Source organism: Filicampus tigris, chromosome 1, assembly GCF_054856515.1.
Source record: "Filicampus tigris isolate MCC_2025a chromosome 1, RoL_Ftig_1.0, whole genome shotgun sequence".
Classification (NCBI taxonomy): Eukaryota; Metazoa; Chordata; class Actinopteri; order Syngnathiformes; family Syngnathidae; genus Filicampus; species Filicampus tigris.
In genome coordinates, this window is record NC_141217.1 from 23,544,025 (window position 1) to 23,570,778 (window position 26,754).

General features: G+C 40.9%; 1 protein-coding gene and 1 long non-coding RNA gene across 2 annotated transcripts in view; one reads left to right on the forward strand and one right to left on the reverse strand.

The window, feature by feature from the left end:
• mtor (mechanistic target of rapamycin kinase) overlaps window positions 1–17,352 on the reverse strand; it is an 89,676-nt gene extending 72,324 nt beyond the window's left edge. Inside the window, exons 1-18 of the mRNA XM_086027808.1 lie at window positions 17,195–17,352; window positions 16,689–16,831; window positions 16,416–16,524; window positions 15,601–15,833; window positions 15,152–15,352; window positions 14,938–15,072; window positions 14,524–14,799; window positions 13,353–13,461; window positions 12,744–12,927; window positions 11,240–11,368; window positions 10,148–10,392; window positions 7,510–7,719; window positions 7,226–7,431; window positions 6,572–6,694; window positions 6,373–6,456; window positions 6,029–6,121; window positions 5,440–5,574; window positions 3,284–3,413 (exon numbers count right to left, since the gene is read on the reverse strand). Coding sequence (XP_085883934.1) covers window positions 3,284–3,413; window positions 5,440–5,574; window positions 6,029–6,121; window positions 6,373–6,456; window positions 6,572–6,694; window positions 7,226–7,431; window positions 7,510–7,719; window positions 10,148–10,392; window positions 11,240–11,368; window positions 12,744–12,927; window positions 13,353–13,461; window positions 14,524–14,799; window positions 14,938–15,072; window positions 15,152–15,352; window positions 15,601–15,833; window positions 16,416–16,524; window positions 16,689–16,817 — 2,731 coding nt within the window. The 5' untranslated portion in view covers window positions 16,818–16,831; window positions 17,195–17,352. The remainder of the gene's footprint in view (window positions 1–3,283; window positions 3,414–5,439; window positions 5,575–6,028; window positions 6,122–6,372; window positions 6,457–6,571; window positions 6,695–7,225; window positions 7,432–7,509; window positions 7,720–10,147; window positions 10,393–11,239; window positions 11,369–12,743; window positions 12,928–13,352; window positions 13,462–14,523; window positions 14,800–14,937; window positions 15,073–15,151; window positions 15,353–15,600; window positions 15,834–16,415; window positions 16,525–16,688; window positions 16,832–17,194) is intronic.
• A 161-nt stretch (window positions 17,353–17,513) lies between these two features.
• LOC147153327 (uncharacterized) lies at window positions 17,514–19,516 on the forward strand. Its single transcript, XR_015086439.1, has 2 exons — window positions 17,514–17,833; window positions 18,948–19,516. It is a non-coding gene; the product is annotated as an uncharacterized LOC147153327 (long non-coding RNA).
• Window positions 19,517–26,754: the final 7,238 nt, after the last annotated feature.

A 26,754-nucleotide genomic window follows, 5' to 3' on the forward strand; every position in this document is an offset into this window, starting at 1 on the left:
TCAGTCGAGACATTCATCGATCCAAACATGCTTTGGCTTCAACATACTGGACAAGGGGAGGCTTACTGCATGAACATAACCGTGAATCATAGCATGCAGCTTGACTGCTTGATCGTGGCTACATCCTGTGTGTTTCATCATCTTCAAAGACCTACATCCATGTGGAAAAGTGACTGCCAAAGCAAACACGGTTATGTTTTTCTAGTATTATGAGCTTCTTGAGGTAAGGCCTAATCATATGGGGATATACCAGTAAAGTGGCTCCCTGCAGACACAAGACATTGTCACATGTTGCGTTTCTACGTTGCCATTTCCGTATAAAATGCACATCAACTGCAGAGATGCAAGACTTAACTATCTACTGTATAACACAACCCTTTGCAGTTCACTGTTAATGACATTTTTATGTCTTTTAAGAATCCAGACATTCAATCCCAAGTACGTACACATACTGGGTAAAGGAGGGTGTGAAAATGGCTGGCGGGGAAATTATTTGCTTAAAAAAATCCTCCCAATTTGAGGGATGGATGGATGGATGGATAGATAGATAAATAGTTTTGACATAATTACGATAAGTGTGTTTTACGCGTGTGTTTTTGGCTTGCCGGAGAGCTATTAAAGGTACATTTTTGGGGTGGGGGAAATAAAATAATCAAGTGCTTGTTATTGAAAAAGTTATGGTAATGATTGCCTTTGCAATAAGTCATTACCTTGACATACCGTAATCTCAAAGTTGAAATGACAGCTGTTGGTTAACTATTCATCTCTGTGTCCTTCAAAGCAGTTTTGTGTATGTTTCTTTTCAACAGGTGATGCTTATTTTGAGTGTGTCCATTTCTAATGTGAAGAACTAGACAGACGGCTGATACTAGACAGATGTCTGATATTCAGGGTCTCACTGAGCTTCTGCAAGAGCGCTCATCTTCCCGCAAACTCAGGGCTGTAGACATAACAGACTGTCAACAGGCCTGCAGACCAAGCAAAAAACTACAGTATGCTCTTTGTGTCTTTTATTATTGAAATCCACAACGTGTCTGCAGAAGACAGCTAATGGCCTGTTTATCTAGCCAAAAAATAAGTAATCAGTGAAGAAACAGAAATGATGGAAAATATTTTTGTAATCTTGAGCCATCCCGATAGTAAAAAAAGACAGTTAAAGATATGGGCAGAACCAATGAAAAACGTGACAAGCAAAATCGGTGCCCTAAAAACCCACACTCCACCAAAATGACCCTAATAAATCTGCCAGCACATACAACCTGATCCTTTGGGTCTGGCTGGACTCCATTCCGTTTAAGAACAATCTGGTAAGACTATTACCATATTGTAAGTACAGAAACCAGCTGGGATGCAGGCCGGAGGCTCTCTTTGCACATGGTTACATGTAGATTCAGTGTTGAAAGTATATCCTATCTATCTATTTGTCTCATTATCCAACTATCATTTGTATGTCAACTTTCTAAACTGTGTTTGTAGACTTAATATTTAAAGCCTAAATTTAAGTCCGGCAAGAGGAATCTGAACAGTGATAGCACAATTATATTACATTTGTGCAGTGATGTTTATTTTTTTCATCCTTCCAACAATAAGTATTTTCAAGGTAATATATGTAATTTAAAGGAGGGTTTGCATTAAAAAAATAAATAAATAAACGTCTCATATTTGTAAAAGATATCAGTATGACCTGACAGTAAGAAAGTAAACTTTTGTTTGTAGAGCACTTTTTGAAACATGGTGTTACTATACAAAGTGCTTCACGCACATACAATAGACATGCAAAAATGAGACAGATACCGGTAATTTAAAGTAGACAAAGTTTAGAAGTTTAGGCGTAAGTGACAAGGTGTCAATCTTTTGTTGTGCACTTGCTGGTACACTCAATTGTGGGCTCACCCCCGCGGCCTCGCGCTGACCTGACTCCTTGGGCCTCAGGAACATTTCTGAAACTATGGCAGAATACCCACCTCCAGAAAACAAATACCTTGTTGGCATAAGACAAATCTGAAGCACATAAAGAAGACTTCATGCAGCCCAGAGGATTCAGAAGCGACATAGAATTTGCAACATTCTTGCTCAACAAGTAAGATGAAAAGTCACCTCTTTGACTTTTGATTGTACATTCCCAAAATATACAACTTCAAACCAATAATATTTAGTGCTACAGTAATACTCAATTACCACTAAGGCACGATACCAACATACTGTAGCAGCAGTGGCTTGTTGCATTTAATTGTATTGTACAGTGTCTACTTCTTTTTACAGCTGCATTACAGTAAAAATAATTGATATCTACAGATTAAGGTGTTAAGATGGCACATTGATTGATTTCAATTCTTTTCAAAGACAAACATTTGGGTGAGTTTGCGTTCAACCTTGGAGAAGGTCACACTATTTCCTGTATAATGCAAATGTACAATGACTTTGTTCTTCACACTTTGTGTCAATGGTAGTTGGTAAATCAGCCAAACTAAAGCAACACAAAGCAATAGCTCTTTTCACTCTTCCCAAGTCTGCCAATACACACTTGGACACGTGCAGTGTCTTGTAAGTACACATGTCGAACGAACAACACACATGATCTGCCAAGAACCACCATGTGCTTGAGACGTTCCATCACCCAGTCATTAAAAAAGCCCAAAAAGTACAGATGCTCTAAACCATCGTTTAACTGGCATTTTGTCAACCCAAAAATGCAAAAAGAGGTGATGAAGTCTATCCCACTCCATACATAATGTTACATTATACTTTGTTAAACTGCTTTTACACATATTTCTTAGATGTTAACTACCTAGTCACGTGTTCTTTTTTTTTTTTAAAACCCTAAAAGTGTTCATAAAGCATTTGGCCATCCATGGGAGATTTGCAATTGCAAATGCACTGTATCCTCCATGCGTCATTGAAATATATATTTTCAAATATATATCCAAACACAATCTATTATGGCTACACATGTCCTACGGTCGGCATGTGCGTTATAATCTGGCATTGCACATTTCCATTATGGTTAGTGTAATACGTCAGCTATTACATCTCTATATACAAAGAAAAGATAGCTCACTGTACCCATGTGTAAATAATATTAGAGAAAAAAATGTAGGAAAGGTCCATGATGTGGGTGTGGGTGTGGGTGTACAGAACAAACTGACCAGCTGCTGAGAATTTAATATGACTAGGTGTTTTTTTTTTAAATAACAAAACAATGCAGTGTTTAACTAATCGATATTCAGAGCACAATAAAAAGTGCTGCCTACACAGAGATTTGTCATGGTGTTTATCGGCATACCTGAATCCTGACTGGACTTGGACTCGGAGAGGCTGACTGCAGAGGCGTCTCGTGACTGGTCGATCATGCCAATGTTCACCTTGTGCTTATACGGGTCTAGAGCTCCGAGCAAACCTAGAACGCGGATGGCCTGGGGGGGGCGGGGGATACACACCATGAAAGTCCGTCATCTTCTAAGTGGTGGAAATCTGCAATTATTAATGACTATTTTCTGAAAACAGATAAGCCCCAAGAGCAATCGCAGAGCACAGACCCGCGCCAAGGCTATTAAGGCATACCGGCACTTCAAATGTTTTCCTCATTTATTCCCTTGTAACTGGAAATGAAGGCTCGGAATGAAACTTGAAAATGAAACAAGGCTACCCTTTGTCACCGATTCTGTTCATAACTTTTATGGACAGAATTTCTAGGCGCAGCCGAGTATGACGCGGTCGGAATGAAAATCAGCACCTCCAAATCTGAGACCCTGTTCCTCAGTCGGAAAAGGGTGGCGTGCCCTCTCCAGGTCTGGGATGGGATTCTGCCCCAAGTGAAGGAGTTCAAGTATCTTGGGGTCTTGTTCGCGAATGAGGGTAGGATGGAACGGGAGAGCGACGGGCGGATCGGTGCAGCGTCTGCTGTGATGCGGGCCCTGTATCGGTCTGTCGTGGTGAAGAAGGCTCTCAATTTACCGGTCGATCTACGTTCCTACTCTCACCTATGGTCATGAGCTGCGGGTCATTACCGAAAGAACAAGATCTCGGATACAAGCGGCCGAAATGGGTTTCCTTCCGGGCTCTCCCGAGATAGGGTGAGAAGCTTGGTCATCCGGGCGGTGCTGAGTAGAACTGCTGCTGTTACGCAAGAGGAGCCAGATGAGGTGGCTCGGGCATCTGATCAGAGAGAACCTCGATTGCCAGGAGCTCTGATTAAAGTAAGTAACGGCAGTGATATATAGACGACGTGCACGACCAGTGGAACCAGTCGAACGTGATATGATATGGTTTGTAGACAATTACGATATTGACGTCTTTGTAACAGAATAGAGGATGGTAATTACCACTCTATTTTTCTTTAAATTAAAATGACACATTATTTTTACATCTTCGATTGAAACAGTAAATAATAATAAATTCTGCCTGTGTGAAAGCCACATGTCTAAGTTCTTTAATTCTTTTGGAATTATGTTTCTGTCTGCTACAGGGGCTGAAATATTAATCATTTTGGAAGTGTTGAATTTCTGGGAGAACTTCAGGTTTTCAAGGGTAATTCCAAGGGCGACCTTGAGCTTTGGGGAGCTGTTGAGAAAGGCGCTTTAGGCCTTAATGGGTTAAAGGAGGAACACACGACTTGCTGATACCACCTACAGCATAGCACAGCATAACCCCTCATTTGAGCCAATCAAATTCGTGTGCACTGCAGGGACCACTCGGAAAACATAAACTGTAAGAATATTACAAGAGTCACATATAAATGTGTACATTACACACACGCAATTATTTTTTAATATGTGATTAACTCAATTAAATTTTTTTTAGTCTGACAGCTCTAATATATACATATAATTTTACATTCGCAAATATTTTTTTAAGCTTCACTCATGAAACTACTGGAAAGACTACAACAAGCCAAATGATGAAAATAAAGCCTAGTTGGCAATTAATAAACTCATAGCTCTAATGAAGAATGCTACAAGAAAATATATTCCTCAGTAACATCTATTAACAAAGACAGCACAGTAAAAAAAGTGGCATAATGCTGTGGTGTTTGCTGAAGTTTTTTTTCTTGTTTTGTATAAATATTACTCTTTGTATGTATTAATTTACTTGCCATTGTTGTTTTTTCCCTAAAATCACATGTTCTCTTGTACACTGCCAATATAATGACCCTTTCCGAGTCTCTCATTATGTAACAGGTAGGGAAACAAACAATTACCAATTACATCATTGCACAAAAGTTTCAGGTCTCGATGGAAAAGTAGGAAAGTATCTTGGAGTGTTTGTATTCATGTGATGATGAGTCATCGGTTCAAATCAAAACAGACAGGCAAGTCTTAATTTGTTTAGCATATGTGAACTGCTAGGCCTCATTAAGTGTCGCTGAACTCCTGAAGCAAGCTCATGTTGCTACTAAGGAAAGCGTGAGAAACACAAGCGGACAGAGGCACTCGTGCATACCTCTCTCCTGATGCCCTGATTCTGCTCTGTCTTCAGGAAGTTGAGCAGCACCTCTAGAAGGGAAGGGTATTTTCGGTAAGGCTCCACCACATAGCCTGTGCTGGCCACCTGTTGGCCCAAAGTCCACAATGCCACCTGGTGGAAAGTCAGAAGCAGATTTATTAAAATGTACCAAATCAAAAAGGACATTTGAAATATTTTTTTTCCATGCAATGCTAATTTGGCATTTATTCTGCATCAACTTGTACAACAGCTTTCTGCACTTGACAATTAACTATCCTAAAATGTTATTTCAAATGTTATCTGTACTGACCACTTTATTCTCTGTGGAAAAAAAAATAATTTGAAATGCAAACACATGAAAAGTGTAAAAAAGAAAAAAAAATGGAACAGATTGTGATTGATTTCCAATGGTTCTCTATTGTTCAATTTTAGGTTTTAGTGCTCTACATACTACTTCACACACTGTTTCAGCTACAGCATGCTATGCTTTTTTTAATAGAAAAAAAAAAAACAACAACAAGCAAACGCTCGTCTGTTCTTACTAAAAGAGCAACATAACTACAATACTTTTAATACGTTTCCATACCTGTCGTTTGGCTAATGAGGATGAGTCCTGCAGCATGTCCATTATAATAGGAAAAAGCTCATCCATCCACTTCCTCATCTCCAGACCGCTCACCTACACAAGAGAACACAGGGGATACATCACATTTGTTTCCCAATAGTGTCCTCCCAAATGAATTTGAAAGAATTGTCTTGCTAATTTGGATACATATATCAACTTGTATTTATCTTATTTCATACAGCAGGCAAGTTAAAATACTATTTTATGGTCATACACTTTTTTCAGTTTGATTTAGTTGCAGTTGGCTCCTTCTGCTTGGCTACTTAGAAGTCTCATTCATGACTTGGACATGACTTAACCCTTACCTGAGCCAACTCGCCAATGGTGGCTAGGACACTGATAACCACTCCAGGATTGGGGTCTGGGTCTTTCAGTTTGAGGATTAGAGCCTGAAGAAGGTAGAGGGGATTTTCAGCGACAATGAGTTCGTATTCTAACAGTTTTCAGTCTGGTTAAATGTATAGCCATATGCGCCTTCACAATGGCAAATTGGCACAGTTGCACCTTGAGGATGGGCTCCATGTAGGGTCGTATAAGGCGGGGGGCATTAGACACCAGATGACCGAGCATACGGGCACTTTGCTCTTTGTTTCTGCCAACACCACTATGCTCCAGCTCTGTTAAAATCTGAAACACAAAATCATCAACAAATAATGCATACTTTGTTGTTTTAAATCATCAGCATAAAGCAACCAGTGATTGGGTCATATTCTATAAAAATGAAATGTTCTTGAGAATTTGTTCAGAGAGGTTTATGAGTAGCATTTCCTCCTCCTCCTCCTAAGTAGATAGGTCTATATGCTTCAGTGCTGTATATTATGTACATTTATGACAGGATTATACCAGTATGATTATTTTTTTCTCTTCTATATGAAGTTATTTTTGCATTCTGCTACTGTGGGTTTAGACTTTCTTGCACTAAAGACACAGTACCCAAATGTCCTCCTTGCAATATTTGATAGGTTTGCATTTACTGCCCCCTAGTGGTGTTCAATAGGCACAGTACAGCAACTGATGAAGAACATTTATGAAGTTGATATTCATGACATTTCAGAATAAGACTGATGTAAAATGTTTGTAATATTGAAATGTTATGAGAATTACTTCTTTACTTAAGTAGCGATCTCACAGCAAGTTTTTCTGCTCAATATCTCTAACCTGAATGAGCATCTTGCGTAAGAAGGGCATGACGAAAGCCGGGTTCATGCTGCTGAGTCGTCCTATTGTGCAGATAGCCAGTTCTCTGATCTCAAACACCTCATCATTCAAGGCCACAAAGAGGGCCTGCAGGTTCTCCGCCTGGGCAAGGTGGGCATCAAAGCGCTCGTCCAGAGAAGCCAGCACACAATACCGTATGTCTGGATCTGGAGAAGGATGGGGGCAAATGTTAAAGTGAATTTTATGATCATGGTCATCCTTAGCGGAATTCTGTCAGAAGTTACCTGGGTCTGTGATGCCAACCACGAGAAGTTTACTCAGCACATCTGCAACAACCTGTACCGCCGTCTGGCTCACAACATGACCGCTGATGGGATGTATGGAGGGCGTGAGGAGACGGGAGCAGGTGCGAGCTGCCTCCATTCGGATCTCTTTGTGCTCACTGTTTAAGAAGTGGTCGGCACAGTGACGCACAAACTGAGTGAGGGAGTGACCTGATGAAAGATCAGAGTGCAAGCTTTATCAATCCAAACAAATGGAGTTTAAAAAATAGTAATATGTACAACTTCTCTATACTTCTATGACAACCAGAATAATTCCGTTGCGATAGATTCTGTGCCCGGGGAATGAAATGACCGGGAATACTCACAAGCATATTCTCTATAAAGTATTTACTGCTTAAAAAAAGATGCCATTTTCTTTGTGGGTACTTTAACTATCAAAAAGCTAAAACAAGTGACAACACTAAAACAAAACAAATAAACTTCAAAGAATATTTGAAACACTAAAACATGACCAATAGGAAACATTAGCGTAATAACAGTGAATTAAAATGAGTACTGTTGTTTCTTATAGACTGCCCCTATGAAATCATAGGACATTATCGAATATGTATAAAATGTACATGAGATTATTTCAATTTATAATTGTAGTTTTACTAGTATCAGTTTTAACTAGTCAAGGAGCAGAACGTGATTCAAATTATTTCTGTATTTTTTCTCTTCATTAAGAAAGTTTGCCTTTTTGACAATAGTAAGAGTTTTCAGTACTCCAGAAAAGAACAAAAACAACAAGTAGGAATCCATTACAGATATCGTACCTCTCAAATACTTACATTGGTATTTTGCAATCAGGAAGCTCAGGCTGACAACAATTATAATAATATATCTATTGGGGACTATTCATTAAAAGAAGTACAGTGAACGCCCACTTCAGCCCCACCACGAATAGCAAAATTCGCAAGCAATTGAGGCTCACCCAAAAAGGTTAGTAATTGCCTAAAAGTTGCCACAATATAGCAACAAAACACTTATTTTCTATTATAAAAGGCTTTGGCCAGACTAAATGAAGCTCACCCCTCAGTTCAACAGTTGCTTGGCACCAACATGCCACCAAATGGGTGAGTTTTTCAGCAAATAAAGGAAAGGCTGTCAGACAAAATTCCCAAATCGGTGAATTAACAAATGCCAAATTGCAAATATTCTGAGGGTTAAGTCCACCTGTATTAAATTCAGTTGATTGGACATGAATTGGAAAGGCACACACACTTGTCTATATCAGGTCCACAAGTGACCGTGCATGTCAGAGCACGAACCAAGCATGAAGTCAAAGGAATTGTCTGTAGACCTCAGACAGGATAGTTTCAATGAACAAATCTGGGGAAGGGTACAGGAAAATTTCTGCTGCTCTGAAGGTTCCAATCAGCAAATGGCCTCTACTCTATCATTTGTAAGTGGAAGAGGTCCTGATTCAGCAGGGCTCAGGGGAGAAAGGCCTTAATCAGGGAGGTGACCAAGAAAATGATGGTCACTCTGTCACAGTTCCAGCACAGCTCTGTGGAGAGAGGAGAACTTTCCAGGAGGACAAACATCTCAGCAGCACTCAAATAAACAGGTCTGTATGGCAGAGGAGACAAACGGAAGCAACTCCTTGGTAAAAGGCACATGGCAGCCCGCCTGGAACTTGCCTAAAAGGCACCTGAAGGACTCTCAGACCATGAGAGAGAAAATGTTCTGGTCTGATGAGACAAAGATTGAACTCTTTGGCATGAATGCCAAGCATCATATTTGGAGGAAACCAGGCACCGCTCATCACCTGTCCGATATCATCCCTACAGTGAAGCATGGTGGTGGCAGCATCATGCTGTGGGGATGCTTTTCAGCTCTAGGAACTGGGAGACTAGTCCGGATTGAGGGAACGATTAATGCAGCGATGTAAAGAGACATCCTGGATGGAAACTTGCTCAGACTGTGGTGAAGGGTTAGCTTCCAACAGGACAACGGCCCTAAGAACACAGCCAAGACAACAAAGTGGTGGCTTCGGGACATTTCTGTGAATGTCCTTGAGTGGCGCAGTCAGAGCGATGGAGAGAACTGAAAATGGCTGCGCACAGACTCTCGCCATCCAACCTGATGGAGATTGAGAGGCGCTGCAAAGAGAAATAGGCAAAACTGCCCAAACATAGGTGTGCCAAGCTTGTGGGATCATATTCCAAAAGACTTGAGGCTGCAACTATTTCCAAAGTTGAATCAAAAAAGTAGTGAGCAAAGGCTGTGAATGCTTATGTACATGTGGTCTTTGTTTTTTATTTTTAAATACATTTGCAAAAATGAAAAATTATGGGGTGTTACATGAAGAATTTTGAGGATAAAAATGAATGTATTCCATTTTGGGATGAGGTTGTAACAGAGTGCAAGGTCAAACACTGTGAATACTTTCTGGACGCACTGCATACACACTGAGGCTTGACACTGATGTTTGCCAAGATGTATGATTTTCAGGTTTTTTTTTTGCAGTAACTCAACCTTCATGGACCATCTAAAACTTTTCATGCAAATCAGTTGCAGTCTTGTGTCTGCAGGTTTCCAAAAGTAGCCAATTCACCACCAGACGCTTTAACTGTGTCAATGTCAAGGCTCTTACCTTCAAACTCAAAGCTTCCCAGAGTGCGCAGCGCCAGTGTGATGCTGCCAACATCACTGGCCTCTGGGATGTTGGTAAGGCTTGGTGACGCGAGCTGGTGAGCCAAACCTTTGGGCATGCCTGGGTGGCGTAACGGCTTGTGCATCAAAACCAGTGAGAGCATCTTCAGAAGCCCGTCCTGTATGTCCTTTTTCAGCTGTGGGATCTGACGGCTCAGATCGTACAGCACTGCTGTCAGTGCAGGACTGGACAAATAGAAGACAAGTCGAAGTTATGGGCAAAAACTACAGCTGCGATCTGTTAACTTTTAAGGAATTGCAGAAAAAAAAAAGCACAAGCTTTTTGCCATGGATACTGGGAAATAAAAGAGAGTCGGTCAAGTGTCATGTTGGAGTTTTCTCCATGGAGCCAAATTTGTCATTGTTTTAGTGCAACTTTGTCAAATATAGCTCTACCACTGCACCATTCACTCACTTGTGCTTTAATGACGAGTAGTGACTTAGAAGTGCACGTTTAGTGCTTTACACAATGCTAATTAGTGAAAGATGTCGTGGAGCAATTGCTAAGTTAGCCGCGTAATAAATAATGATAAAAAGTAAAATAAAATAAAAAACAATGCTAATGCATAATGCCCCCTTAACATTTTTGCTTGCTCCCTCAAATATGCATGACCCTGGGAGAGAAAGGGGGCTATGTGAGACAACAAATTGGTGGTCGTATGACCGCAACTTGATTTGGCAGCTGTGAGGTAAATGTTTTGAGCCACATATAAAATCTCGTTTAGGGTCACCAAAATCCTAGGGCCAGCACTGTGTAGAATCAAACAAATATCGAAGAATACCAAAGTCGCCCCAACAACTAAGAATTTTTCTTTTATGCTGCCCTTTGTTTATTAAAAAAAAAAAGCTTGGACACCCTTGAGAGCGTTTGCTGTGCAAGAAACTGATGTTATTTTTCAAGCACGTTATTCAGGTCATTTAACACCTCAAAAACAGAAAAAACAAAAACAAACAACAAGAAAAAAAAAATCAACAAATTCAAACATCCAGACCCCATGCAACTTTATATAGAAGACTGCTGTATGAATGATACCTGAGTCCCACAGCCAGCATGGGCTCCAATAGCTCCTTGATGTCCGGTTGGATGCTGGGACCCATAGCCCTGGAAAGCATGCTGATACATGTGAACACAGTGGCATCCACCTGTATGGACTTCTGCCTCCTGCACATGAAAGATGGGAAAGGGAAATAAAGTATTCCACAAAGAATAGGTGGGAGTAAGTCACATATGTGCAAGTCACCAGAAAGTCTCGAGTCATAACCTTCAAGTCTCAACCAAGTCCCAAGTCACTGTGGGGAAATAAATTTAATAAATAAATAAATAAATAAATACAATAATAAAATTGAAAAAAAAATCAAGCAGTCTAGTCGAGTCGCCACCAAATTTCAAGCAAGTGCAACAAAGCCATCAATATCGTCATTGTCTACAAACATATATCTTAACCATATATCACGTTCAACTGGTTCCACTGGTTCAAAGTCCACAAGCCCGTCATCTATATCACTACAGTCACTTAATTTCAGAGCTCCCACGAACATCTGCGTCCGCCATTGCGGCTTGAAAAAATTCCAGGACATCCTCCGAGGGCCCAGGACACTGTCACGTGTCTATTCTGATGCATTTTACTGGCTAAGAGACCGAGAATTGGATTTAAAAAAAAAAAGAAAAAAACTGAAGAAAAAAAAAGAAAATTACGCATACATTCTCCCGGCTTCAAAGTTGGAAAGATGCAACAGCACTCCCGGCTCTAGTGGTAGAAACACGGTTATAGTAGTGCAGACATAATTACAGTAAATATTTGCAGGAAAAGTATTCATGAATATCAAACAATCAATGACAAGAGTTTCTTTCACACCATTGCCAAAACTAGACCATCGCACAACTTTTTGTAACCTCCGAAGGCCAAGATAGACCAAAAAGACGCTGGCCAACAGTGACAGACGCTTACCCCCGGCCGGCTGTCGGCACGTCACGCTGGAGGAATACACCGCAACGACATGCATAAGATGGAATACTCTTCCATACCTTCGGCGGCGGTAGTCACCATTTCTCATGGTTAGAAAAATCCAACCGGAAAGATGTTGGCCGGGGGTGGATTATAAAAACGTAAACAATGCATTCAACTATATTCTTCGCTCACGATGAACTCCCACGCGAAGTAAACCATCACGTTCTTGACACGGTATTGTGAAATACTTACATTGTCCCTCGCTCTTGTACTTGTAAGAAGATTAAGGCAGTCACTGTTTTTCCGTATTTGTCACTTCCCGTTGGTGCTCCCAGCGCTGATTTGCTAGCTAACAGCCAATCAGTGACCAAATGTCACGACTGGCGACGCCGATTCAACATACGTAAACGCCCCCAAGACGCTTACAGACGGGTTACGACAGCACGACGGTGGCCACTACACTAAACAGACGGCGCATTCAGACTGCACGACGCTTCACGACCTCCGACATCGGTTTGGTCTATCAGGGCCTTTAAGGTCGTATGTCGGGAATAATGTTAACTGAAATCCCCCAGTGCCTGTACTGACTTGTGAGCGAAGTCCTTGGGTGGTAGAGCCGCCTTGATAATCTCCAGAATCTTGGAAAGATACGGCTGTATTTCAGCTCGGACTGCCACCACCAGTAAACCCAGTGCTTGGAAGGCTGCTGTTCGCTCCTTCTCCTTCTTGAGACTGCCCAGTAGATAGCCCATTGTGTCTGACAGGTATTGGTCTGTAATGTACATGTAAATATTATATTAGTAAACCTGTGCGTCGGCTGAAAAACTAAATGAAGTTGCAACTTGCAGTCAATTGACAGGGTTATTGCACTGACAAAGAGAAATAATTGAGGCTGAGTGTTTGAAAAAAATTTCTATGGCGCTTATCCTCCTTAGGATACTACCCCAGCTGACACTGGGGAAGAGGTGGGGTATACCCTGGACTTGCCAGCCAATGGCACAAACAAACAGTGTCACACTCATACCTGTGGACAATTTATATTTCCATGTTAGATGGGAACAAAGTAAATTTGGGTCATGATATTACGATAGCAATGATATAACCATTCCTTCTCTCACATAGACAGAAAAAAACTACCCAGATGGTCAAATTAAATTGTTTTCTCTTTTTTTTTATCCAAATATAAATTCACCCCACCAGTAAAAGTATGCGGCTGGAAGGCACCAAGTCGTGGCAGCAGATTTAGTGTGGTCATCTGGATGAGGGGATTTTTACTCGTCCTGTATTTTAGCACCCATCGACACACCTTGGGGAAAACAAACAATGGCCGATTATATTCATAATTTAAACAAGAGCGCTCAGGTAATGCATACAACTCTTTGACCATTTTGAAATTATTGACATGTCCTAATATTTATGATTACTTATACCCTATAAATAAAACCACGATGACTAGTAATCTTTGAACATTTATGATAAACATAATGCAAATGTCATAGGATACAGACTGCACACAAACTATGAAAGACAAACAAGCTGGGAAAAAAACTGTACATAGGTCAGCCTTATGTATCTCACTGAGATTTACTCACGAAGATCGGCCGATCATGATCGGCGGTCGATCGATCGGAGCATCCCTAATTTAACTCATTTCTAAGACAAGGGCCAGGATCACTGTTGCATCCTTCTAACATTAGAGCTGAGAGAGCGTATACGTCATTTTCTTTTTTTTTTTTTAAATCCAATTCTCATTCTCTTAGCCAATGAAATGCAACAGAATATACACGTGACCATGTGAGCCCTCTGAAGATGTCCCAGAATTTTTTTGAGCAGTAATGGCGGATGCAGACGATGACAGGAGCTCTGAAATAAGTAACAGCAATGATATAAATGACGCGCTTGTGGAGTTTGAATCAGTGGAACCAGTTCCACGTGATATATGCTTAAGATATATGTTCGTAGACAATGACGATATCAACGACTTTGTAACAAAATAGAGGGCGGTAATTATCACTCAATTCTTTTTTTTTTTTAATTAAAAATAGTGCTTCTCTTGCACTGACACTTTATTTTTACATTTTTGATTGAAACAGAAAATAATAATGTCTAAGCTCCCAAATTCTTTTGGAATTATGTCTCTATCTGCTACAGGGGCTGAGATATCAATTACTTTGTAGGTGTTGAATTTCAGGGAGAACCTGAGGTTTAAAAAGGTTATTCTATAGTCGCCCATAGGTTTTGGGGAAATGTTGAGCCAGGCGCTTTAGGCCTTAATGGGCTAAATCCAATCAAATACAAATTCATAGGCAGAAGCAACAACTACGAAAGCCAAAATATATATTTTTTTAAAATACCTGGTGAAACTCACCTGATCAAAACGCTCTTCCATGAGCTCACGGCAGTATCTGCTCTCCACCAGCGAGCTCTTCGCGGGCACCGGTGTAGCTCCAAAGCTGAGGAAGCCCTGCGGTGTGCTGTATCCCAGCAAGCCCAGGAGAGCGTTGGACTGCTGTGGCTGCACCGATTGGAAGCTGGTGAAAGGGGTGATGTGGCGGGGCTTTGTTCCAAAGCCCATGAGTTCTTTGCAGTACTTATCGTGCACCAGCTGCTGCTGTGTGATCTCCTCCATTTCCTCGCGCATGCGCTGATGGATGATTATAGTCAGTACATGTACACGGCATTCGATAAAATCTAATTACAACAAACCCCTGGAACAGAAGTTGTTTTTGTGTAACTTTGACTTGACTAAACTGTGAGTAAACATACTGAGTGAGTGCCTCACCTCTCCTTCCATGCTGCTGATTCGAACCAGCTCATTCAAGATGAGAAGCGCACCATGGAACCTGTCGTCGCGATTCATGCCTTTCTCCTTGGCCAAGGTTTCGTCAAAGCCCTTCTCTGCCTCGTCAAAGGTTTGCTGTCATATAAAGGAAATCAGGCGCTTTACAACACCTTCATTAAAATCTGATTTGAGTGGATACGATGACGGGCCATACTTTGTACCACTGTGGTTTTTGCATTTCTTTCGTCTCCCTCTGTGTGGTGAGGATGAGACAGGCCCGCAGCGCAGACACAGCACCCTCTCGGATGGCCTGCTTAGGGTCCCAGACGGCGTAGAAGATGTTGTCAAAGAAGGGCTGCACTTGCTGAAAGAAGAAGGTTGGTGCACTCACAGCCAGTTCCCTGAGCACCAAAACCTGAAATAGAAGACAGAAATATTTTCATGCCATTGTCATCTTTTTTAATCTTTCTCTAAAGTGTAAATCCAACAATTGACCTTCAAATACGCTATAACTTCAACTGCTATGATCACTTTGTCATTAAGACATCTTTTACGATATCTACCTAGATTTTCTCAGTGAATTTGAAAAATCTTCACCATACAAACAATTGAAAAGCATGGCTATTTTACCAACAAACAACAGTCCTCAGTATTGCCACTTACTGCAGCATGGCGTCTGCCTTCATTCCTGTCTGCTCCCAGCCACTCCAGGGCCCTCTTCACCTCAAACTCGACATATTCAGCTGTGAAGGTGTCCCCTGCCATAGACAAGTGACCCATGGCTTTGGAAGCCATTTCCATCACCACTGGGTCACTGGAGGGTAGCAGGTTGCGCAGGTAATTGGCAAAGCGGCTGATCCTGGTGGCATTGCCTCCCTCAACTCCAATCAGACTGACTGTGGAAAAAATATTAGCCAGACAGAGTATTTCAGATAATGCAAAAAGTGCTTGCTTTTCCAACAAGAGGGTGATTACCCGTAAGTAATCCAAAAGTCATTTCTGCATTTCCTCGTATAGTGAAGAGGGATGTTCATTTATTCAACTGCCAGGACCACTGACTTTAATTGTATTGCACTATAAAAGTTATGTTTTAATCATCTGTGCTGGATAATGATACTCTACTCCATATAGCATATTATATTGTTGTATGATATAAAAATGTCTATTGAACAATATAATCCTCTATCGTTATATCATTAGATTTACCTTGCATCTACTGAGGGAATCCTGTAATTTCTTTTCTTCTGCTTGGTAATACTTTTACTGGATAAATAGTGTGTATGCTGCTGCTGTTGTGTGGATGTGCGTAAGTACTTTGTTGAATATACTGTTCTTGCGCACCTTAACTTATTAGTGGCTGTGTGGTGCATGCATGTAGATAACACAACTACTTTTGATAAAAAAGACACCTACTGGAGCACAGGCCATTATGTGGGGACTTGACAAAAAAAAACCATACAGCATGACTAAATGTTTACCTATTGCAAGAATCCCTCCTTTCTTCTCATTCACATCAGAGCTGGACACCAGCTCAAATATGTGGTGATTTAACTCATCATAGAATGTGGTGGCTTCGTCTTGACTAAGCTGTTGAAGACAACACAAACCAGTGTTTCCACAAACCATCACAAAAAGTCTAAATCAGCAACAGATATTTAAAATAAATACAGTCATTTTAAGGGCAAAATTAAACCAACTGAAAGTAAAAACTAAAAGTCAATGTGGAGTTGGTTTCCCAGACAGATCTTTACCTCTCTCAATTCTGTTGTGACATAGTGCTGCAGATCCTTGGCAGATTTGGCTCTGGTGTCTTCATTTCGACTCTTGAGCCCACTGACAAACTGCTGCAGCACAGTGGCTGTGCCCGACATGATCACCATTTCGATGGCCTGATCTGCATTCAAAAACGACATATATAATGCTGTGGTATAGTAAGTTTGAAATTGACTTGACAAGTAAGACTAGTGAGTTTGAATGGGTGCTTCACGAGTGTGTTTCTATAGTTGACAATAGATATCTTCGTCTCTGGCTAGTGGCTAATGTTATTCGGTTTATTTACCGTTAAATGGAGTCAACGTATTATCTCGAAAAAATATACACCGTTTGGCAAATACTACATCTGATATTCTTAAGGGACATCTACAGGTATCATAAACAACTATTATGGTTAGCGAAAGTCAGCTAGCGCTAACGTGAAGCAATCATAGCCAATGTCGCAGATCTTTAACATAACATGATCACGCTTAAGCTTACTTACGTGTTTACAGGCACACAACCTATATACTATTCGACTCTTGCAGAAGATCCTTCATGATAGGACACTCAGGCTGAAGCTGGGTGCAAGGTTAGCTAGCTAATGTTTAGAGGGAGCTGGAGCTGACGTCCTGGAGAGTCCTTAGGGGCGTTCAACGAGAGTACATGTTGCGCGCACTTTGCGCAGGCTACGCAATGCAGCGTTTATCACTGAAAGTTCAAAGATGCGCAATATGATTGCATTTATTTCAGATTTTTCTTAAAATTCGAGATTAAATAAATGGTAAAAAATATTATAGCGATGGTGAAGCCACGAACTTCCCAGCATACTTGTAGATAATTGTATGTAGTTGTATTAAATAAAAGATGCTTTTTATTTGCTTTGTCATGAGTGCGTATGTGATGTCGTTACGATGGAAGAGGAAATTTCGTAGATTCAAGGGATCATTGTAGATGAGAGGATGGGACCGTAGGATTGACAGCTTGAAGAAGCTTGTAGGTCGGCAGTGTGTGGTCGTGAGCTGTGGCCGATAGCAGCTCCTGCCTGAATGAATGTGCATCCCAGAGCTGGGCATTGCCTAACCGCCACCGAGTTCAACAACCCACGTCAGCCAAACGGCATCCTCCTCCTACACGCTGCCGGGTAAGGAAAAACATAGCAAATAAAACAGTGTTGTGTACCTTGCAGTCCCACAGACGCATGACATGTGTCACATTCATTCATTATCCATACCGCTTATCCTCACAAGGGTCGCGGGCATGCTGGAGCCTATCCCAGCTGTCTTCGGGCAGTAGGCAGGGGACACCCTGAATTGGTTGCCAGCCAATCGCAGGGCACACAGAGACAAACATCCGCAATCACAATCACACCTAGGGGCAAATTAGAGTGTCCAATCAACTTACCATGCATGTTTTTGGAATGTGGGAGGAAACCGGAGTACCCGGAGGAAACCCACGCAGGCACGGGGAGAACATGCAAGCTCCACACAGGGAGGCCGGAGCCGGGATCGAACCCACGATCTCTGAACTGTGAGGCGGACTAGCTAACCAGTTGACCACCGTGCCGCCCCATGTGTCACATATTCTTTTTATTTCACTGATAGCGGGGTCAAACGAAATGCAGATTGTATCTGACAGTTGCATAAGCAGTAGTAGCATATACGGTATACTCCATACCTGTGCAGCGTGTACGACAGGAGATGATGTATCAATACATATTTGTCAAAATGTGTTTATATTTCTTTACAGGTATGTGCACAGGCTATAATATAATGGTACACGAAATGCAAAACCTAACAAATATTCTGCCTTTTAAATACTGATAATGTTCAGTTTTGGTTGACACTGTCAGAGAGATTTCCAGTATTTACTGTATATTGTATCGTGAGGTGAGCTTGTCATGTCTAATATTGGTTACATCGGTTTGTTACGCGAGTTAGTTAAAAATAATAATAGTTAGAAACGGCAAACAATGCGTGGTTTTGCCTTTCTTTTCCTTACCTTTACCATAAACAGAATGTGAAGCATTTTGTTTGGCTTTGGTCTTCAGCAGTCTTGACTCTTCACCTCACTGTACATGCAACATTCACATCTGCCTGCTCCCATTCTTGTTTGAACACCAACAAGAAGAATCTAATCTAGGAACCTGTCCCAGAGCATTATTCACATCTATCGAACGGCTCACTTGCTGATCCTATAAATTAAGTGCAGTCTTACTTGCAGAAATATTTTAGGTGACTGCATGTTTTTCCTTGCAGGTAACAGAGCTTGACAGAGGAAGAATAAGTTCAAGCACCATCCCCACTTTGAAAGCTTCTAGTCTGTTATTCTAACTCAACGCATGTCAAAGTGATCTCCAGGCTTTTGTGGTCTCTTTGTGGCAAGACCCTAAAAAAGTGGACATTTTCTTTGAGGGTTATGTTCATTTTTATGGCAAAGAGAGACTTTAAAGTGCTGTGATTGCAATTGATCTGATCTCATAATATTGTAGACTACATGCAAATCATAAAACCTGAGGCAGTAAACTGTGGAATGTACTTCTCATAACTTTTGGCTATAGCTGGAGAACCTCCCAAATACAATTCTTAATACTGAAATGTTTTTGTTGTCAATGAATATTGAAATGCATTTGTTTGCAAAAACAACTGATATAGTAAAGCACATGAATATGTATTTATTGATAAAAGGGTTGGCGCTTGATAAGCTGCCTAAAATTTATGTTTAAAAAGATGAATTCAAATTCAAATCCCTCATTCCTGTTTAAAATGGTAAGATTTCAAGAGCTCATTGAAATTGAAGGAGTCTGCATTAAACCATTTCATGATGCTGGATGGTCTCTTCATTTTCATCATGACAGGTGGTCTAATACATTTGTCACGCACTGTATGTCTAATGGCATGCTTAGAGACAATTAATCAAACAGTACTTTATTCACACATTATTATTCAAAGTGAACGGTTGTCAACATTAACATAATACTTTTTGACGCACAATAACACTATGTATTGCGAGAGCTTGTCTCCGCCATTGTGCCATACATTTTGAAAGGAACAGTGAGGTGGAAATGTGTTTTTCTTTTGTTAGTGCTGCCAATACAATATTAATACAAAGAACATCACTGATAGTGCAGTGGTTCAGTTGCCTGACTTTTGTGCAGGCAGTGAGGGTTCAGTTCCCATTCAGTGATGGTGGATGAAAGCGTGAATGATTTCCTCTCTTTCTATGTGCCCTGTGATTGACGGGCTCCTTGTACAGACTGTCTGCATTTCGCCCAAAGTCAGCTGGGATCGGCTCCCCTGAAAAAGAGAGGGGTTAAAGAAAATTGATGTCTATATGGGTCAGGAATGTGTACTACCAATTATATAGAACGTGTAAAAAGTAATTTCAAAACAAGTATTTTGAAAGGAATAAACAGGGGTACAGAATTTTCAGCAGCATTCATCCAATCTAGTCCAAATGTCACATTTGTGATAATGCAAGTACTTTTCATCATCAGTGTGTGATAAGACAGGTGTTTATTTTATGTGTTTGCGATGTGATTTTGCAAAGGGAGGAGTAGCAAAGAGGGCCTTCAGCAGCCATACGAAACTAAACATGGAAAAAACAAGAGGGTGGAAACTTGGTGGGAAAATAAGCAGGGGGAGCAGATTCCTTTGTCGCCTCATCTTGTACGAGCCAAACATTTTTAACTGATGAGACATCGTCACACTCAATCAGCGAGCCTTACCTTGTGGTGCTTTCGTTCATGGTTGAGTAAAGAGAGAAAGAATGACTTGACTTCAGTATGTTCTACAAGTGTATACAGTGCTTCTGTCCCAACAGCCATCTCTGGACAGGATGCAGCAGACAGGATGTTGGACCAACTTTAATCAACTCAGGGCTTTGATTTCATGCGTCTTGTTTATTTTGTGCTTTGCCTCCTCACCCAAATGTGTTTTTGATATTTTGCCAGTGCTGGAGCCTATCTTTAAGTAGAGACCCAAGCAAGAGGGAATATGCTCGTTGAAAAGGTGGGCCAACACCTACATTAGCACCCCCCCCCACCTCCCCATCCCCTACTTCTTGATCTATCCATCTGCTAATCACTCACACCTTCACACTTCCCTCCCACTGTCATGTACCTCATACCCTTCCTGCCCCCCAACAATCACATTCATGGAATCTATTATTTTAGGAAGTCTTCTTAGGCAGGGGGGGAAGGGAGTATGTATGAGTCACAAATTCCTGAGTAAAGATTCACATGGCAACATCTGTTTTTTGCAGCTAGGGGGGTGGCTCTCATCACCTACCTGGACACACCCCAGAAGTGTATCCTGACGTGTTAATATATTCACCAGCCCAGGCAGCACTTACTCTCATCAGTTATTTTGACAGAAAAGTCACAAATACGAGCCACATTGGCTTCAGGAAAAACATCCACAGATTGTGCAAGTGCAATGTAAATGTAAACCATACACGAATCTGCGTTTTACCACTGATCCTCTTCCCCTTCATGTGAGCTGGAGCCTATCCCTGCTGACTTTGGATGAGAAGTAGAGACTACACCCTGGACGCAAGCAAAGAGAGAACATGCAAACGGTCACCCGTTGTAGCTATTTCCCGGTCAATCATCCACGCTTCGTACTGATTTGTTTTGTATTTTTCTTCTTCTTTTTCAGTTGAAATACAGTCAATGAACATCGTGAAAACTAAAGAATAGAATGAAATGAAATGTATTAATTAATATTCTTCACAAACTATACAACATTCAAGTAACATTTAATTATTTTCTATTATATGTAATAGTTCTTAAATAGTCCAAATGTAGGGCGGCACGGTGGTCGACTGGTTAGCACGTCCGCCTCACAGTTCAGAGGTCGTGGTTTCGATCCCGGCTCCGGCCTCCCTGTGTGGAGTTTGCATGTTCTCCCCGTGCCTGCGTGGGTTTTCTCCGGGTACTCTGGTTTCCTCCCACATTCCAAAAACATGCTTGGTAGGTTAATTGGACACTCTAAATTGCCCCTGTGAGTGCGGTTGTTTGTTTGTCTCTGTGTGCCCTGCGATTGGCTGGCAACCAATTCAGGGTGTCCCCCGCCTACTGCTCAAAGACAGCTGGGTTAGGCTCCAGTACGCCCGCAACCCTTGTGAGGAGAAGCGGTAGGGATAATGAATGAATAATTAATGAATAGTCCAAATGTAGTCAAGCTATCAATCTATTGTTGCCACATTCAATACACAACTCATTGCGACGTACATCTCAAAGGCATTTCAAGTACACAATGCAATGTTAACAATCAGTGTCAACACGAGCAAATCTGAAAGTTAAACTTTTTAAAACAGGAATTCTGTTTACCGTGTGCGCCCTTGACCAGTTGTAGCTAAAATTCTTTATGTATTTCTTGCCGATCGTGTCCCTGCCTTAATCGCTCCGCTCTCGCTCGTCTCGTTTACCGTTCGTCTCGGTTCCTCGTCGCCGCTTCCTTATTGAACGAGCGAAGTAATTTCAACTTCCGGGTCAGGGGCAAACCAAATTAAAGGATATATCCATCCATTATCTATACCGCTTCTCCTCACATGGGTCGCGGGCGTGCTGGAGCCTATTCCAGCTGTCTTCGGGCAGTAGGCGGGGGACACCCCGAACTGGTTGGCAGCCAATCGGAGGGCACACAGAGACAAACAAACTCACAATCACACCTAGGGGCAATTTAGAGTGTCCAATCAACCTACCAAGCATGTTTTTGGAATGTGGGAGGAAACCGGAGGCACGGGGAGAACATGCAAACTCCACACAGGGAGGCCGGAGCCGGGATCGAAACCACGACCTCTGAACTGCGAGGCGGACGTGCTAACCAGTCGATCACCGTGCCGCCAATTAAAGGATATATTTGAATCAAATTCAATATGATAATATTTTTTCCTTTTGGGCAGACTTACACCCGTCATAAAATGTTGACAACATCTTCAGAAAACAGGTGAGCTGTGATTGGTCATTACCTGAGCCCTAGCTGAGTAACTTTGATGTAATTTTCAGCCGACTGAAGTGATAAATTGGCCGGCCCCTGAGATGGCTAAAAATGGGTGGCTGCCTTGTTTCAACTAGTGGGCCTGCATAGAACATATTCTGGAAAAAAAAAACGTTTGGGTTGACTTCCCTTTAAATCAAACGTGAAACTTACTATTCAGTCAGGCCTGGCTTCTTTGATTCTGAGCTGAGTCAGCACAGCTTGTCTAATGACAGGGCATAAAGTGGAACAATGACACTGGGGTGTGCAATTAGTTAATGCAACTGGACAGCAATTTAGAGCCAAACCAAGTATGTAAAGAAGGCAGTCATGATGATGGTGCACTTTTTTTGTCCCTGGCTTAGTTCATCTCTGGCACACACACATCAGCGTGCTGACTTAAAGGGCAGTTACAAAGACAGACACAGAGTCCTTGTATAGAAATCTCTTTCTCCCCCTAGTGAGACATAAAGTAGAGATCAATCACTATTGCCATGACATGATGTGTCACCGTCCTGGGGAAATCTAAAACCAGTTAATCTTTAATCATAACCTTTCCTCAACTCTTGTTGATAAACATTTTTTAGAATCCTTGTGCTCAGTGTGAGATTCAGTGTGTAAAACAGAAGCAGTGACACTGCAATGATGGTAATTTGACGTATGTATCACTTTCAAACATTTCCAACAAGCAGTACAGTTTCAATTGTCAAAAGTTTTGTAGATGACTATTTTTTGGCACTCTTCTGTTGAAAATGAAATGGGGCGAATCTTGACTTGGCCCTTTTGATATTGAATTCACCTGTGAATGTTGAGCATCACAGAAGATTGATCGATGGACAAGGCTTTTCAGCAAACAAAGCTTGCCTCTTTTTTTCCTTCTTCAGTTACATTGGTAAATTACAGTTTTAAGTTGCTATGTTTCCATTCTATTTCTCACCATCCCATCATGGAATAACAAGCTTGATGACAATTTATCATTCCAAACTGTACGATGGCCAACTGAACAGGCGGAAACCTGGCTATACCTGTATGTAGAGCTGCACTGTGTATGCAGGCTTTCACGGTACACTCATTTCTTAATGGACTCGAGCGACCACCTGCCAAAGATCAAACGGGGACTGCATTATAGGATCCATTAGACAAAAAGCCAGCATAAATTGTGTTTGAGGCGTATTATAAATGGATAGGGGAGATGGATGAGTTCTTTTGTAAAGAAAAAAAAATTAGCTGTTCTGCCTACATGGTCAAGGACAATGTTATTACCGGTAACCATGGGGCTGCGGCCCAAACGTGGGATGCAAAATGGGTTGATGTTTGCACCTGTCAGCCACGAGAGCCATTGGACTGCATGGGTTATTAATTGACTATACCAGCGCTATTATTGTGATCCATGAGGTACTCAGTTACAATACAGGTTCTGACAAATCTCTGGCCACAATCCATAAGTAAATTGTTTAACAAGCCCCAATAAGGCAAAGAATCCTGCTGTGCGCCTGTGGGAAAGTCAAGCAGAAATATTTCAAACGAAAATGAAGACAAAAATGGTGCCAACCACGCCAAAAAGCTACAGTTTCGCGAAAGTACAATGCGGATTTCATGAAGTCTGACTTTGTACATGAAATGGCGGAGCTAAGAGCCCAGTCTGTGGAGTATGGGTTGATGCCGTCGAACAAGGCGATGAAGCCTTTAAAACTATTTCCTTTAAAACTATTTCAATTTTATTAACAGTTTATGTAACCTTTCTTTTTATTTTCATTTTTTCTCATCAGATTTTCCATGGTGCCTGTATTTTACGAGATTTTATTTTCATTTTTGTTATTTTTAAGACGGATTAAGCATAAGCAGAAGTGGATTTTCACCCATCTATGTAATTGTCTATAACATTGATGATTATTGTTTCATTTGATGTAAGTAAGTTTGCTGCTCGATTTGTGTATTTTACATCAGGCATGTTTTTGGTCAGCTAATGAGCTGTTTTTTACTTTTCCCAGCTATCTTGGGGCAGTAGGCGGGGAACACCCTGAATTGGTTGCCAGCCAATCGCAGGGGACACAGAGACAAACATCCGCACTCACAATCACACCTAGGGGCAATTTAGAGAGTCCAATCAACTTACCATGCATGTTTTTGGAATGTGGGAGGAAACCGGAGTACCCGGAGGAAACCCACGCAGGCACGGGGAGAACATGCAAACTCCACACAGGGAGGCCGGAGCCGGGATCGAACCCACGACCTCTGAACTGTGAGGCGGACTAGCTAACCAGTCGACCACTGCCAATTTGTAATTACGTGCTATATAAATCAATTTGCCTTATCTATAATTACGAATGTATTTAAAATGTTTGTTAAACAAAGCATTATGACATTGAATGAATTTTAAATCTTTGAGAAAATTAAAATATAAAAAAATAAAAATATATATTTACTTCCAATGTACAAATACAGATTATATAAAGGAAAAACTTTCTGGTTTGTGGTTAAACTGAAATGATTATTTATATTATGTAACCAAGCTAATTTAATTATTTTACATTTGGGATACCAGAAATAATGGGTTTGCTTTGCTTTAATAAATAACGTCACTTGAAGGTTAATCCTTCAGGTTGCACCAATTAAATATTTTTAAATTTATGAAATCTAAATATTGACTGTGATAGATTACTTCAGTATTTTTAAGTCCATCTATTGATTTATATTTAGAGGTAAAGAGCCCTGGTCTGGGGCTCATAAAGCCTTTATTATGGGCAGTAACTGTTTACACCGGGTTTGAGGGTCATACTGGAAGATAGCGTAGATGTTAGATTTGGTGAGGACTCATGAATGTAGAAATGACCAATTTGTTTTCAAGAATCACACTATTTGACAAAAGGTGTAATATTGAGAAGGAAATGTGGCTTTATCTGCCTTATCTATAATGAACTAACCCCTCAAAATGGTGTTTCTCACAGACACGCCTTTATCTTGGCGCCACTCCAGTTTATCTTTACCCATTCAGATTTGACAGTCTGGAAGAAATCTGGTAACTGGAAGAAATCCATCCATGACCAATTGTAATAGCCATGTAAAATGTCTTCAATTCAAACAACAGCAATTTAACAGTACAATACTGGAAATGCAAATCTTATTGGCATTCATCCCAATATGTTGTTTGTGAGCTCACAATTTATGCAGAGTATAAAAATAGGTAATAAAACATGATTTGGTTGTTTAGATTTGCAGTTTTGACCTTACAAAGGCAGAATTTAGAAATTCACATCATGTTGTAAGGTCAAAATCATCGTGAAGTGTGCAGACTTCATGAAAATATTTGAGCAACATACACTGATCAGCAATAATATCAATATTTATCTATTGTGCATTGTTTCTGCACCGTAAGTGAAAACAACACAATACATTGTGAAATTTTGATCAACTTAGTCCCACCCCGAGAACTCATCCATTCATCCAAGGTCCTGACACCTACAAGACACTTTTCAGTTCATACATCGCCAACTGCATACTTTCTGAATAAAACAAAAAGCTAGCAAGAAAAACAGAAATGGGATTGGCCCCTTGAGAAACGAAAGCATTTGACATTCCACTTAAATGCACAGGGATGAAACCAGGTGTGAATCCCACTCTCGTGTTTGGACGTGACACCACAAAGCGGAGGGCCATCTGGCAAACTGTCAGAAAGCTAAACAAACAACAGTGTTTTCTGCACCTCCTCTAGTGCCACTGTTTGTCTTTGGAAAGTGGAGCTTTGTGGCAAGCACACCAACTGATGCTTTCTGGATGCACTCATTTTCCTTATTCATGATTGACACCTCTCTAATGTACCTTAATTAGATGGTCTTTACTTCAGGTGTTTTTAAAAAAAAAAAATGTGTTATTCGAGCAGACGCGAATTTATAGCACGTCACCGGTCGGTGTATTTCAATGACGTCAAGCTCGCATTGATGAGGTAAATACGGCAAGCGTAGTTAACAATTTAAAGCTAAGATTGAGTGTCCGTAATTAACATGTAGATATCAACAAACTTCATCTAATATCTTGAACTGAAATTATGACAAGTCAATAACTTTTTTATGTGTCTCAGGTTGGA